General features: G+C 34.2%; 2 protein-coding genes across 2 annotated transcripts; both read right to left on the reverse strand.

Moving 5' to 3' along the window:
* Window positions 1-4,730: 4,730 nt before the first annotated feature.
* Window positions 4,731-7,477, reverse strand: LOC110864377 (lichenase). Its single transcript, XM_022113426.2, has 3 exons — window positions 7,331-7,477; window positions 6,042-6,582; window positions 4,731-5,290 (listed from the first exon to the last, which is right to left on the reverse strand). Exons 1-3 carry the CDS (start codon window positions 7,395-7,397, stop codon window positions 4,858-4,860), a joined length of 1,041 nt encoding a protein of 346 aa, XP_021969118.1. The 5' UTR covers window positions 7,398-7,477; the 3' UTR covers window positions 4,731-4,857.
* A 6,386-nt stretch (window positions 7,478-13,863) lies between these two features.
* On the reverse strand, window positions 13,864-15,185 carry LOC110864378 (lichenase). The gene is made up of 2 exons (XM_022113427.2): window positions 14,653-15,185; window positions 13,864-14,515 (listed from the first exon to the last, which is right to left on the reverse strand). Exons 1-2 carry the CDS (start codon window positions 15,165-15,167, stop codon window positions 14,110-14,112), a joined length of 921 nt encoding a protein of 306 aa, XP_021969119.2. The 5' UTR covers window positions 15,168-15,185; the 3' UTR covers window positions 13,864-14,109.
* Between the last annotated feature and the right edge of the window lie 1,607 nt (window positions 15,186-16,792).

Here is a 16,792-nt window from a genome sequence, read left to right on the forward strand (position 1 = left end):
GGCCTTATAATATTTGTAGAACGATAAAAAAACATATTTGTAGAACAAAACGATATATTAATCTATGATAAAAAGGTAATGCTTGACTTACCTATAGTTTTTAAAGAAAATAATATATTTGTAATTTTCTTTATTTTCCGAACTTTTTTAATCCACCTTTCTGATATTTAACTTTGGTTTTAAAATATTCAATTTTTTCACTTCTTAATACATATGAGACATGTTAATAACATGAGAAAAAAATAAGACTCTAAGGGGCTGATTGATAGCCTCTTAATGACCATTCAGATGCTATCTTTTAATGGGTTAAAACCTCTAAATGAATAAGAGGTAAACTCAAGTTTGAATGGTTAAGAGGTAACCTCTGAATGGTAAATCATCACATGTCACATTCTTCTATCTTCTCATTGGTAAAATTCTTAATGGTTCCATTAAGAGATAGCCTCTTAATGACCATTCAGAGGCTACCAAACAGCCCCTAAGTGACATTTCAATAAACCATGGAGATTGTCCGGACATTTTTGTCTTTTGTATATGTCACAACCCCCGGTCCCTAGTTCCTGGGGACGGGCGGTCGTGAGCCAGTTTCGGTGGTATCACATTTATTTATCCAATTTGGCAGCGGAAATTTTCATCAGGACCGTAGTTAGGAAATATTTAATCAGAGTAAACCACCATGTTTTATAACATTAAACATATGGGTAAAACCCAAGTTTTCAATACACACATTCCATAGGAATAAATCATATTTATTTAATAAAAACATCTGTTTTATTTTTAGGTAACTTTATTGCCACTTTTCCAAGCCTCCAGTGCTGTCCAGCTGGCTTCTATTTGGCTTTCACATTTTGTTACCTGAAACGCGTTTTAAAAACATTTTGTCAGTGAGAAATACTGGTGAGTGAATCCCAGTTTAATCAGGTTTAAATAAAATTCACAGTGAACAGTATTGAGGGCGATCCCGCAATTACATTTGTTTCCAAGTTATATCAATTATCACCCGTTGGTACTGTCGAACCCGACTTGTGGAAATGTTACTCCTTAACCAGGTTGTAACCAATTTTGTATACAAAACCCCAACATACCCACGATAATTGTATTCTTACAAATACTCAATAACTGTCATTCGCATGAAAAGGTATTTAAGGTTTTGTAAAAACAGTTAACAAAAAGGAGATTACTCACATTGTTGTTTTAGGTTATTCTTTAGGGTTTCCTGGTGAATATCTATAATTTACACAAATGCACGTGTGTTAGTATAATAACCCATTTTAACATTAGTAATACCCTCCCCGAGACGGCATTCCAACGACTACGTCGGGCAGAACCACGACAGCCGTTACGGAACCCTAGATCAATCGGGCAGCGTATCTAATACGTCTCCAGGGGTTACAATACTTACATCGTAGCAGAACCTCGCTATTTTAGGGGGTATAATGCCCGGCTATAATAACTCTCTACAGAAATTGTGATTTGAGATTGAGAATGTGAACGACGGAAACTGAAAGCCCGTTGCCTTCTTATATAGGGCTGTAATTGGACTTTCTCGCGGCCCGGGCCTTACGCGGCCCGCATGGCATAGGGGTCTAGGCTAGCTGATCCGGGTCACCATCTAGGTTCAACGCGTGTTATGACACGTGGCATCTCAGGGTCGTGCCACAAATCAGGTCGCTCGCGGCCCGCATTAACTTGGATGCATCTCTACGCGGCCCGCATGAACTAAGGATTTAAACGAAATTTGGTTATTCTTTCGCGCGGCCCGCGTTAAGTTGAGGTGAGGTTCCATGCGGCCCGCCTCAACTTAGTTTTTTATTGTTTTTATTTATATTATATGTTATTTTGTATTTTGGGCTCGGTTTTCACATACGGGGCACATATAAAGACACATTGAGATATTTAAAATATATTAGGGTGTTAGAAATATTATGAGGGTGTCGGTTTTACCGAGGGTTGTTATAGTATACTAAAGTCTCTAGAGTCTAAACTTGTTTGAAATGGATCTAGTTGCGATAATTTTTTTTAAATGATGACGTGTTGAGCATTCACATCCAACCCACTAAAATCTGTGAGTGGAGTTTTTATAATATAAATAGTATAAAAATTGGTTGTGAGTGGAGGAGAGAGAAAATGTTACTGTTCATCTGTATGTTTGAGGGGACACCGTTCACCCCCTATAATTTTTTAATATATTTTGAAAGTAATTGTGAGTAAATGAGAGAGAAAAGGTAATGATAAAAGTATAAAAAATATTATTTAATTGAAAAGTAGAGAGAAGATGTAGTGTATTTTAGTATAATTTATAGGCTTGTAAACGAACCGAACGTTCAGTGAACCGTTCATGAATCGTTCGACAGGAAATTCGTTCATGTTCGTTTATTTAATGAATGAACAAACATGAACAAATTTTTTTGTTCATTTAAATAAACGAACGAACATGAACAATGTCCCGTTTGTTCATTTACGTTCATGAACGATCGTTTATGTTCGTTTATTTACGTTTGTTTATGTCCATTTATTTAAATTCGTTCATTCGTGATCATTCATATCTATTTGTTTATGTTCATCTTTTATTAGTTATTACTAATTAAGTTTAAAAATCTATTTAATTTTCTTTATCATCTCATAACTAGCTTTGACTTTCCGATTTTAAAACTTTCTTTTATATGGTATTAATATATTCGATATATATTTTCCAATTTAAAAGCAATATTTTCTATCGTATGAAACGTGAATTAAGGTTCACATATATTTAGGTTCTTCTTCTCCTCTACTATTTACAATTCAAAGCCTTGTTCAATTATGTTCGTTATGATTTGTTATGTTATTTTATGTTCAATTATGTGTGTTTGTGTGCGTTTATGTTCGTGAACCGTTCGTTTATACTTTTAGCGAACAAACATAAACGAACATGAACATGTTCATTTTCTTAACGAACGAACGCGAACAAGAAAATCCGTTCATTTAAATGTTCGTGTCCGATCGTTTGTTCGGTTAAAGGTAAATGAGCGAACATGAACATGACTCGTTTGTGTTCGTTTAGTTCATTTACAAGCCTAATAATTTAGGATGGAAAATTGATGGAATGGATGTGAATGCTCTCACTTCTATTTTTTTATAATTTAGTAAATTAGAATTAAAACTGTTTAGAAAAACGGTGTCATCCTCTTTTGACCAAACTTAAGTAAAACCCCATTTCCTATACATACAAAACCCAAACGGGGGAATAGTGTAAGGCAGCTGCCTGACACTCCCTCATTGGACAACCATTTTATTGTTTTATATTCGTTTTAAATTAATTACGGTTTCGTCTTTAATTTAAAATATTTTTCTGGTTTTGCCCCCGCTTCAAAATAAAATTATGTTTTTGTCCCTCGCACACAATTACGATTTTGCACTCGGTTCAAAATTATGATTTTATCCCCATATTACAATTATATTTTTGGCCTCAGTTCAAAATAAATTTTTGCTTTTCTCCCAAACTAAAACTGACGATTTTGCATTTTCGCCCCGTTTCAAAAATTATGATTTCGCCCCAGTTTAAAATTATGTTATTGTCTGGTTCAAAAAAAAGTATTTTTTGCCCCCCCTCTCATTCAAAATTACGATTTTGCCCTCAGTTCAAATTAAAAATATAGTTTTGTCCCCAGCTTAAAATTACGATTTTGTCCTTAATGCAAAATTATATTACGATTTTGTCTCTGGTTTAAATTTATGGTATTACCATCATTTTAACTTTTAGCAAATTACGATTTTACCCAAGTCAACAAATACAACTTTGCTCTCAGTTCAAATTACAGTATTGCTATTGTTTTAGTTTTTTAGCAAAACTATAAAAGTGTTTTTTTTAATTGGTTGACTGGATTTAATTTTTTTACATGTCAATGAGCTGTCTAACACTCGCTTATTAATCCTGACAAACTACAGTTTTGCCCTGAGCTCAGAACTACGGCCTTGTCATCGTTTTAGTTTTTTTTTTCCTAACCAAACTATAATAGTGTTTTTTTAATTGATTAAGAATTATTCGGCCATCGCCCCGCAACGTGGACAGGGCTAACAACTAGTTATTTTTACAAAACCAAAAGTACCTGTAGTTTAGACAATAGACACTTTAATATAATAATAATAATAATAATAATAATAATAATAATAATTAGTTTAATGTATTTTTCTTGTGTATTTTTTTACAAGTTGGGTGGCTTTAATATATTAAATTTTTGCAAGACTTTTAGCATATTACTTTTATATATAGTATTATCCGTTTAAATTTTCAACTTTTAGGTTTTTCGATTTTCACCATATCCTAACCAAATGGCAAATACTACCAAGTCACTCGATACTTAAAATGAAGAGTTAATTACTGTTTTCGTCTTTATGGTTTGTCTAAAATTACTATTTAAGTCCATTAGTTTAAAAAATGCGATTTCAGTCCCCGTGGTTTCACTTTCGTAACCATTTCAGTCCTTGTGGTTTCACTTTCGTAACCATTTCAATCCATTTATTCTGTTAGTACAGGGACTGAAATGGTTACGAAAGTGAAACCACAGGGACTGAAATCACAATTTTTAAACTAATGGACTGAAATAGTGATTTTTGACAAACCACAGAGACGAAAACAGTAATTAACTCTAAAATGAAAATGGCAAATTGTGATAACATGGCCCCAATATTTCACCATTGTTTGGGCCTTTCTAGTTTGATCTACGAACATTAAAGAGGATAAGACACGAAAACATTTACAAACTATAGGTATTATTGAACCAAGATCACAAGAAAATACAAAATACATGAAGGATGAAATATTTCATAGTCACCCTCCAAAATACGCTTTACGTTCATCAAGAATACAATAAACCAACTCTAGATTGCCTCGAACCCTTTTTGAATCGAGTTAAAATTGAGGTTATACTTTGCTTGCTGGTTTGGATAAAACACTCCAAAGTTTTTCTCGAGTTCAGGTTCCTTATTGTTCTCGTCAAACATGGCAAACAAGTATGTCTCTATGGCTCTTCCCGGCCTCTTAGGTGTACCCTTTGGCGCGTGTGCAACCATATTTGTGTAGTATGTGCGTGCATTGTCAAATGTCGCTGCAAATGCACCCGCTGATGGCCATCCGGTTTCCGATATCACAATTTCCACCGAGGACCCTCCGGCCCTCTCTAACGCGGAGTACATCGCATCTACTATCGCGTCAAAAAGGTTTTGGTATCCATTTGCTCCATCTTGTACTACGGTTCCAGGAGAAGTAAATGTTGCATAGGCTAGTGATATCTGTGTCGGATTTCCTGTGTAACTAAGGAAAAAGAAACAAAAGGGACTTAAATGTAAATTAATTATTCAATATAATTTCATATAGTAGTATATTTACCTAAGTTATAGTCACAATCACATTCAACATTCTCAATTTTGACTTTAGTTAGTTATATCTTTTTATGCCAAACAAGGAGTGGGCCACCATTTTAGGCCCGTACTGTATGTGTCGAATAATTATATAAAAATGGTATAGTTGTTATAAACTATGATCCCCATACTGTATGTAACACGTCAAATAATTATATAAAAATGGTATAGTTGTTATAAACTATGATAAATTTGGATGAAAAACTACTAGGATTCTTCAGCGCTTAGTCGCGGACAGACGGTTGATCCATCGCGGTGTTGTCATTGGAAGAGAGAACCCGAAATATAAAGTTGTGATATACCGGTTGCTATAAATATTTAAAAAAATTACTAGAATAATAAGAGAATAAAAACTGACATATGAAACTAGGAAAATATTTAAGTTAAATAGTTAAAGAAATTTATTTAGATAATAAAAAATTAAAAAAATAATAATTGTTATTAAGTTAAATTTAAGTTTAATCATAAAAGTGCTGACTAGATCAGTAAATAGAATAAAAGGAAATTTTTTTCTCTCATCTAAATGGAATAAAAGAATGGCACATGTCCAATTTTTAGATGGAATAAATAGGCCTTAAACTAGGATAGAAGCATGAAAACTTAACAAGTATACTTTATTTTTATTTATTAGTATATGGATATACCTGAAATATGGATAGATATTTACCAACAATGGTGCATCGATGGCAACTAGGAACCCGATGATCGGGTCTATGTACGCACGGGCATCATCCCTGAATGCACCTTGTGACGGAGGATAACTAACTCCAATCATAGATGTGTCGATCGAAGTTGAAACTTTGATTTGATCCTTGAGGCCATAAAACGAGACAACTTCCCGGATGTTGGTCAAAGCCGGATGAACCAATGGAGCCAATGTGCCATCAGATGGCTTAACCTCGTTACCAACTGCTATGTAACGAAATTTGACATCCGGATAACTCATGATGTTTCTCCATACCCAATCAAATGAATTGTCACGACTCGCAGCAACGTATTGAAGATCCGAATTTGGGATCCCTACCATCACCTCAATATCGGTACCACTCAATGCTTGTAGAGCGGCTTGGTTAGGATCATAGAGTCGCATTCGCTTTATGTTGTTTGAGTTGTATAAACTTATGACTTGTGCCGCGGATGGAAGATTGTTTCCAAGCATTCCATAACATACTCCAACTTGTGATTCTGCATAGAATAACGGTCTTCATTCATTTTAGATCATTTAACGTTTTTATTTTGTGAGTTGTGCTTTTAAAAATACGAGACTTTAAAACTATAAAGCTTTTATAAAATTTAAACACATTACTCTCTTTAACAATTACATAGCTACATTACCATATTTTTTTTTAATTTGCTTAACTATTATAACGGTTACAAATGAAGGATTATATCACAAGAAAACGTCGGTGGATACTCAATTACTATATGTAGGCGAACGGCATCTTAGACCATGTACTTCCAGGGGCGGACCTATGTGTCTTAATGGGCGGCGGGCGCAACTCTTTGAAAAAAAATTAGTGTGTGTTTAGGGCAAAAAAAACGACCGCCCCCTTGAAAATATGGTTGAACCCCTCATTTGCACCTTTAACAAATAATTCTCGGGTCCGCCATACATGAAGTTAAGATTTTAAAAGCAAATTATCCTATCACAAGAAAACGTCGGTGGATACTCAATTACTATAAGTAGGCGAACGGCATCTTAGACCATGTACTTCCAGGGGCGGACCTATGTGTCTTAATGGGCGGGCGGGCGCAACTCTTTGAAAAAAAAATAGTGTGTGTTTAGGGCAAAAAAAACGACCGCCCCCTTGAAAATATGGTTGAACCCCCCATTTGCACCTTTAACAAATAATTCTCGGGTCCGCCATTGTGTACATCAAGTTAAGATTTTAAAAGCAAATTATCCAAAAACGACAAAGAGATTGAAATGAACCTGCTGTATCTAGGATTAATGTGGCAAGAAGACCAAAAATAACAAGTAGAGAAGCCATGGAAGACATGTTTGGTTATGTAACATATGCCCCTTTATATAATGAGCAAGAAAACCATAAAATTATATAAATATTTAGGCGGCTAATAATGTCAAAACAAGATATTGAGCAAGTGGAACTTTAGAAATGGGAAAAACCATTGGAACTGCTAATGTTATAACAAACAAACAAATGAATAAATGGATCTTATCCTATATATAATAATGGGACATATGCATGAATCATTATATGAATTGTGCTTTACGTTTCTAAGACAAAAACTAAGTGGAACCAAAACTTGTTGGTTGGAGGGTTATTATGAAGTTTTTTGCTCTACCCAGTGGCGAAGCTTGCCGTCGAAAACGGCGGGGGGGGGGGGGGGAGGGGTCGAAAATGTATATACCCAAAAATTCCTATACGAAAACTACATATATAACACTACTGGGCGAAAAATTCGGGAGGGGGCCCCGCCCCTATGATCCTGCGCCCCTGGCTCTACCAACTATAACTAGAGATCTGAAGATCATAATAAAGTTTTATTTTCTACCGACTACAGCTAAAAGGTCAAACTCATGTTTTTTTTTAATAAAAAAAAAAACTAAGATTTTACTGAAAATCAACGAGTTTAGATAGAGCATATTCTCTTTATCAACTGAATATATTAAGCATGCGTGTACAAGATGGTTTTTTCATGGTGGCTTATTGCCTACTTGTAGTTTTTATCTTTTATTTTGGGTGGATGATGGTGATAGCTAATGATGAATTGAAGCCACCCGTTTCTATCTTTCCAATAGCCTCAATCTACATTAAAAACATTTAACTTATCGCAAGTACCAAAAGGAACTATATTAATAAGTCAAATTCTTACCCAACATCACAAATCAACTTAATATATGTTGGGAGATGTAACATCTTAGACAAATATCATATTGGTTGTGGACATGAAAGATATTATCAGACCTCAAATATCACAAGCGCGCTTTGGGCACAATGATTGTGGATCCCTTCGAACTCCACTATTAAGCATGCCCAGGTGGAAATAGTATCACGATGAGTGACTTTGTGGGAAGTATTCCTCAGGGATAACAACAAAAAATTCCGTGAGACCCATGTAAGCAAAGCGAACTAATATTGGTGGTACGAAAGACTGGATGTTACAAATAGTATTAGAGTCACTTCTGGCTCATTCCATTTGGTGGGGGCAAACCTTATCAAGGATGATGAGTCCCCTGGGGTGTTCATGTGGACACCTTAGGCAAATCCTATATACATGAAAAGGATGGTGGGACAAAACTAATAAGGACAATTAGCCCATATTGGAATGATTGTAACACTCTATGAAAATCCCACATGATCGTAGACAACAAAGATGATGGGTTCATAAGCAGGCCCGGTTATAAGCATGTTCAGGGTGAGCCTGAGAACAGGGCCCAAACAATGAAAGGGCCCAAAATTTTTTTATGTTTTCTTTATATATTAGCCCAAATTGTTTTACAGGCCCAAACTTTGTCAAAAACCCTATTGCTTGTTTTCTTTTGTCTTGAGTTTTGTTTGTAGCAACCGGACATCCGCAGGATTTCTGATCTGCTGATCAAATTCTCAAACGCCGCAGCCCGCAGGAATTCTGTTCAAATCCTCAGTCATCAAAGTCAAACGCTGAACCTGTGGCCACCGGACATCCGCAATCAGATTCGCGATTCAGATTTCAGGAGAGGCCGAGAGGTATTTCATATTTGTTATTTTGTTTGTTGTCTTTTGAGTTTTGTTTGTTGATTTACATTCGCTTTTGTTTGTCGAAAAGCATTCATAATAATGAATAATGAATGATTGAAATATTGAATTATTTGTCTGTTTACTAAATAGTGTTATGAATAAGAATAATGAATGATTGAAATCTTGAATGATTGAATGATTTCTAATTTAGTAATTAGTAGTTTACTATTGTTTAACTTTATTTAGATAAATGTGATTGAATGAGTTGATCGAGAGCTTTGCTTCAAAAAACGCTAGGAGAACCACACTGTTTGCTTAGCAAGTAAGTCCGATACTTTGATAATTTTTGCTATACTATTTTTGTTAATTTGTTTTATCAATTTCATAACAATTATCGTAGTATTATGAATTTTTGGTTATATAATTGAATAATTGATGAGTTTATGTTATATGAAGATTTGCGAATAGGGCCCAAATTTTTTATCTCGAACAGGGCCCAATTTTTTTTTGGATTTTCGGAGACGGCCCTGTTCATAAGTGATTACCAACTCATTTATAGTATAATGAATGTTAATCGTATCAAATCTACGCAGTTAAGTGTGATCATTTGGAATAGCATCAAGATGTGTGACCTCTTGAGAAACCCACTAGGGCGATCAAAACCAATTTCGTGCTCCATATAGACAAAGCAGACAATACTGATAGTATGAGAAGTACATTTTATACACATATTTTTAATGGCTAATACATGTTGAGTGGACCCAAAACATGTACTTTTTTGTCTAGAATTTTTAACATAGTTATAAATAATAAGTGTGTCAAATATTAAGAGCATAACACCCGTAAAGACCATGTGGTATGGTCAAGTTGAAATTGCCATGTAGACGCCACATTATTTCCACTTGGTTTCCACATATGAGGAAGGTTTGGTTTTACTTTCTGGTGTAGTTCCCACTTGGTTTCCACATACGAGAGAGGTTTGGTCAAGTTGAAATTACCATGTAGACGTCACATTATTCCCACTTGATTTCCACATAAATCATTACCTTTTTGCTTCCGAGTGCTGGTGAGTTCTTGACGCCATCACAATGTTGTGGCCACACCAAGGGCGGCATGGTGTTCTACTTTGTGACTTAATGAACATGCCAACTCATGAACACTTCAATTTTTCGCTTATCCTTCAAAAACATCAATTTTCTCTCAAAATCTACTTACTTCACAAACATTCAACATTGTCATCTATTTTAACATTAAATTCTCAAAAAGGATCATTTTTTTGTATAATTAACTATTTATTGTAAATTGTATTAGTTTAAAGGGTGGAGATACAATAGGAAGTTTATTTGACTAGAAAGTGATCTTGACCATCCATTAAGTTAATCAAGGGCTAAGATTAAATCAGGGAAATTGAAAGGAAGAAAAGAGGCTAGGAAGGCTAGGAAGTGATCTCCTCCAATTCCCCCTCATTTTTTAAACGTTAATAACTCTTTCATACGACATTATTTTTTATAAAAATTGCACCAAAAAACGAGCGTTTTTTATCTTTAAAACGAGTATACTATTGCTATATTTAAAAAAAATTTAAAACCCAGTTGCGTAAAACGCAATAGAAAAACCACCAGTTACGTAAAACGCAATGAAAAAAAACCTAAAAAATGACATTTTTCTAAAACGCAATGCACCAAAAACACAAAGAAATGACTTATTTGTAAAACGCAATGGCCAGAAAACACGTAAAAATGTGTTTTACCTAAAACGCAATGCACCAAAAACACATAAAAAAGTGTTTTACCTAAAACGCAATGCACCAAAAACACAAAGAAATGTCTTATTTGTAAAACGCAATGGCCAGAAAACACTTAAAATGTCTGTTTTCTAAAACGCAATGGACTGAAAACACATAAAAAAGTGTTTTACCTAAAACGCAATGCACCAAAAACACAAAGAAATATCTTATTTGTAAAACGTAATGGCCAGAAAACACTTAAAAATGACCCATTCTAAAACGCAATGGACTGAAAACACCTAAAAAATGTGTTTTACCTAAAACGCAATGACTAAAAACACTTAAAAATGTGTTTTTTTCTAAAACGCAATAGCCAGAAACCACACATATAACTCTCTTATTTCTAAAACGCAGTGGACACATAAAATTGTCTGTCACTGTGAACTGTCTGAATTGTCTACGAATTACTGTCTTCGAAATGAGCTCAACTCCAGCCAGGGGCTCTGCCTCTTGGACCCCGCCAGGGGCTGCCGCCCCTGGGACCCCGCTACCAGGGGCTGCCGCCCCCGGACCCCCGCCAAGATCGTAAAACGAAATGTCTAAATAAAAAACCCAGATCGTGAAAATGAAATTAAAGAATTTCTTACATGGATCGAAGCCGATTTCTTCATCAATTGACGACATTTGAATGATAGAAACACTTATCAACGTTCGAATCGAACGAATCAAGTGATTATCTCCAAAATCACCGGAAAAACGAGATTTTTTTTATGAAATTAAACTGGGTTTTCTTCAAAAAAAAAGCTGAAGAACACGTTGATCGGGGTTTGAATCATTGATTGGTGATGAAAATCGCACTATAATGTAGTGATTATTGAGATAGAAAGTGAAGAAATGGTTGAAGATGGTGGGTTTTGAAAATGGTGGGTTTTGAAGTTACTGGGTTTTGAAAAAAGAAGAAGAAGGAGTTGGATTGACTAAAATACCATTTTTCTTTATTTTAAATGTTGACACATGTCATAATCCTATGGCTTCCTATCCTTTCTAACCAAAATTAACTTCCTATTTGATCTTTTCTCTTAGTTTAAAATACTTTTGTAAATATAAAGTATATTGTAAAATGTTAACAAAATGCAAATTAATACAACCAAGAATTTTTTTTTCTCCAATGCACGAACATATGTGTCTTTGTATGGCAATTCAAAACATATCGTTTTTGACAAGTTGGGTGGCTTTAATATGTAAAAACTAGTCAACTAGTTTTTCATTTTTTATCCATCCTAACTAAACACTAAAAAGGTCACTCAATACTTAAAATAAGCATTCTCATATTTTCATGAGCCCAATGCCCACTAATGTTTGGGGTTTTTATTTTTATTTTTTGCAGTCCAACTATAAACATTAAAGCCAAGTGGGGCTAGATCACGGTAGAGGCTCTTGCCTCTTAGTTAGGCTTGTAAACGGACCGAACGTTCAGTGAACCGTTCATGAATCGTTCGGCAGGAAATTCATTCATGTTCGTTTATTTAATAAATGAACGAACATGAACAATTTAAATAAACGAACAAACATGAACAATGTCTCGTTTGTTCATCTACGTTCATCAACGGTAGTTTATGTTCGTTCATTTACGTTCGTTTATATTCGTTCATGTACGTTCGTTTATGTCCGTTCATTTAAATTCATTCGTTCGTGTTCATTTATATCCATTTGTTTATCTTTATGTTCATCTTTTAAATGTAGTTATTACTAATTAAATCTAAAAATCTACTTAATTTTCTTTATCACCCCTTAGCTACTTTGACTTTCCGATTTCACAACTTTCTTTTATATGGTATTACTATATTTGATTTATATTTTCTAATTTAAAAGTAATCTTTTCTATCATATGAAACGTGAATTAAGGTTCTTCTTCTCATCTACTATTGCTATACAATTCAAAGCCTTGTTCAATTATGTTCGTTATAATATTGTTATGTTATTTTATGTTCAATCATGTGTGTTTGTGTGCGTTTATGTTCGTGAACTGTTCGTTTATACTTTTAGCGAACGAACATAAACGAACATGGACATGTTCATTTTCTTAACGAACGACCACGAACAAGAAAATCCGTTAATTTAAATGTTCGTGTCCGATCCTTTGTTCGGTTAAAAGTAAATGAACGAACATGAACATCCCTCGTTCGTGTTCGTTCAGTTCATTTACAAGCCTACTCTTAGTAGGAGGTCTTGGGTTCAGTCCGAAACAAGAGTGATGTATTTGTAAATATAGAAGTTTGGGAGAGTAACATTAGCCATTCAAAAAAAAAAAAAAAAACAATAAACATTTACAAACTATATGTATTATTAAACCAGGATCACAAGAGAATACAAATACATTAAGCATGGAATATTTTCAAATTCACCCTCCAGAAAAATACGCTTTATGTTCATCAAGAACATGATAAACCAACTCTAAATCGACCCTAATCCTTTTTGGATCGAATTGAAATAGAGGTTATACTTTGTTGTTTAGTTTGGATAAAACAATCCAATGTTTTAAAAAGTTACGTATAAAAGGTTACTGACGTTTAAGAAAGGCGGGGGAAACTTGCATTTGCATTGAGGTTGATGACCGTTTTTTCATTTAAACAAAAAGACACTATTACCCTAATTTAGCTAAATTAGTCAAAAAGAAAAACTAAAACATAATTTATATTTTAAGCCCTTTTTTTATCTCAACCATTAATTTACATTTTAGGCGTGCCCATCGCACATGTGCACCACATCTACTATTGCGTCAAAAAGACACTATACACGTTAAGTATGTGCGTGCATTATCAACAAAAAGACACTATACACGTTAAGTATGTGCGTGCATTATCAAATGTTGCCGCAGATGCACCAGCTGATGGCCATCCGGTTTCGGACACCACGATTTCTACCCAGACTTTTAAAGAATATTAAAAATATATATTATTTTTTAATAAACTATATATCCGTTTAATTTTTTCAGTTATTATTGGTTTTTCATTTTTTATCCATCCTAACTAAACACCAAAAAAAGTCATTCAATACTTAAAATAAGCATTCTCATATTTTCATGAGCCCAATGCCCACTAATGTTTGGGCTTTTTATTGTAAAATTTATTGTAGTCATAAAAGAAAATACAAATACATCAGTAAGCATGGAAAATGTTCAAATAAGAAAATACAAATACATCATTAAGCATGGAAAATGTTCAAATTCACCCTCCGAAGTACTGTTTATGTTCATCAAGAACATGATAAACCAACTCGAAATCGACTCGAACCCTTTTTGGATCAATTGAAACAAAGGTTGTACTTTGTTGTTTGATTTGGATAAAACAATCCAAAGTTTTTCTCGATCTGAGGTTCCTTATTGTTCTCATCGAACATGGAGAATAAGTATGTTTGTATGGCTCTTCCTGGCCTCTTAGGCGTGCCCCATCGCGCATGTGCAACCATATTTCTTAAGTATGTGCGTGCATTATTAAATGTTGCTGCAGATGCACCAGCTGATGGCCATCCGGTTTCAGACACCACGATTTCTACCCAAGGCCCCCCAGCTTTCTCTAATGCTGAGTACACCACATCTACTATTGCGTCAAAAAGGTTTTGATATCCATGTGCTCCGTCTTGAACTACGATACTAGGAGAAGTAAAAGTAGCATACGCTAGCGATATGTCTACTGGATTGTCCACATAACTAAGGAACAAAAAATAACACGAACTTAAAATCTAATTTAACCATTATTCAATAGGCCTTTATGTGTTTGTATTTACTCAACACACAATAAACAATATAGTTATGAATATTTATGATTATCTTGAAGAAAAACATACCTAAAATATGGAAAGACATTGACTAACAATGGCGCATTGTTCGCGACTAGGAATGCGATGATCGGGTCAATGTAAGCCCTAACTTCAGCCTTGAATGCACCTTGTGACGGAGGATAATTGGCTCCGATCAAGGTCGTGTCAATCGCAGTTGAAACTTTGATTTGATTCCCGAGGCCATAAAACACAACTGCTTCACGGATGTTGGTCAATGCAATATACACCAACGGAGCCAACGTGCCATCAGACGGGTTAACCTCATTTCCAACTGATATGTAACGGAACTTGACATCAGAATAAGTCACAATGTTTCTCCATACCCAATCAAATGAATTGTTGCGACTTGCAGCAACGTATGAAAGCTCTGAATTCTGGACGCCTACCATAACCTCAATGTTGGAACCCCTCAATGCTTGTAGAGCGGCTTGGTTAGGAAAATAAAGTCGCATCATCCTAATGTCGTTTGAGTTATATAAACTTATGGCATCTGTCTCTGACGGAAGATTGTTGCCAAACATTCCATAACTTACTCCAATTTGTGATTCTACATAGATAGATAGATTAACGATATAAGTCATTTAATGTTTTTGTTTTGCCAGTTGTTTTTATAAAAATGTTACATTATATAACATAATGAATGAAAAATGGTTTCAACTACTCTAGCAATGATATTTGATTCTTCAAATGTGACAATTAGTACCTTTTTACGATTGGTTTCAACTACTTGAACGTGACAATTTAAATATCAAATTGTACTAAACAAACCGCGATAAATACCCCAATCGAAAGAACTTTTTGTCGATGAAAGGTCAACGGACCCTAAGACCATGTAGTTATTTCCTTAATTAAAAAAAACGAAAACGCTAACGTTGTGTTCCCGAGTTTCATTTAACAAAGGAAAATAAATGACTTGTAAGGATCTCAAAAAAAGGGTCGTGTTTCAGATTTTTTTTAAGGAATAAAAAGAAGAGAAATTGAAGGAAAACTTATCTCTTTTTTCTTCATTTTTAATCCTTTCAAATCGGAGAGATTTTAAAGGTAAGGATTTTTAATATATAAAATCCTTACTTTTTCTTTTGAACTCGGGAACACAGTAATAAATTAAAATTTTCCTGTAGCTACTCATTTCTTTTTCTCTCCTAAATTCATTTTCTCTTCTTTTCTTTCGTTTATTAAACTCAGGAACACAGAGGGAGAGAGAGAGAGAGAGATGAACCTGTTGTATCTAGGAACGAAGCAAGGAGACCCAAAGTAATAAGTAGAGTAGCCATGGAAGACATATCTGGTTATGTAAAATGTAACATATGATGTCTCTTTATATAATAGGCAAGTAAACCATTAAAAATATACTAGTTGTCTAATTCAAACATTGGCATATTCTCTTCATAATTATCTGTACGTGTATAGAGTACACACACATGGTTCAATTCCTTCATGGCGGCTACTGGCAGTTTATGTCTCATATAATCATGGTTATAAGTCAACGTTCATCTCTTCTCAATAAAATGGCAGTTTAAAGGTAAGGATTTTTAATACTAGATAACTAAATAAAAAGTTTAATAGATTCAGATTCAGATTTATATTGATGAATGAGGCTATTAAGTTAAGACACCACATGGGCTGCTCGATTGAAACTATGATTTTATATATACATGCCATTGATGACTGACACCTGAAGCAATGGTGGTATATACAGTATGAATTGGGTTGGGAAGATGACTTTGTGTTGAATGAAAAAGTTGAATGAATATTGATTGAATGGTGAGTGAGGTATATATGCATCACAACGTACGGTTTCATAAATTATCTCTCCTTAACCTAGCTACGTTTATTTTATCATGGGTGTAAATTTCTGACTCGTATTAACTAACATGAATTTCATATCTCCACTGAAACTATGAAAACACATAGCTAAATGTATTATGTCAAATTTTAAACAATAAAACATATATAAGTGAGCATCATGGTTTCATTATTTAAACTTAATTATATATTTTTACATTTGAATTTTCGTTGTAAAATCACAATCTTATATGAAAAAAATGGGTTAAACATGTTGTATTTGTTTCAACTCACGAAAACTAGTTTGTGTTTAAGTTTCCCTGTCCATGTTGGTTTAACATGTTCGATCAATCGATGAACA

The sequence above is a fragment of the Helianthus annuus genome, chromosome 6 (genome assembly GCF_002127325.2).
Source record: "Helianthus annuus cultivar XRQ/B chromosome 6, HanXRQr2.0-SUNRISE, whole genome shotgun sequence".
Taxonomy (NCBI): Eukaryota; Viridiplantae; Streptophyta; class Magnoliopsida; order Asterales; family Asteraceae; genus Helianthus; species Helianthus annuus.

Coding starts and splice junctions, on each gene's coding strand:
- LOC110864377 (XM_022113426.2), bottom strand. CDS start 7,397: ATGTCTTCCATGGCTTCTCTACTTGTTATTTTTGGTCTTCTTGCCACA. Junction 6,583..7,330: donor ATTAATCCTAGATACAGCAG/GTTCATTTCAAT, acceptor TATTCTATGCAG/AATCACAAGTTGGAGTATGT. Junction 5,291..6,041: donor AATATCTATCCATATTTCAG/GTATATCCATAT, acceptor CTTTTTCCTTAG/TTACACAGGAAATCCGACAC.
- LOC110864378 (XM_022113427.2), bottom strand. CDS start 15,167: ATGTTTGGCAACAATCTTCCGTCAGAGACAGATGCCATAAGTTTATAT. Junction 14,516..14,652: donor AATGTCTTTCCATATTTTAG/GTATGTTTTTCT, acceptor TTTGTTCCTTAG/TTATGTGGACAATCCAGTAG.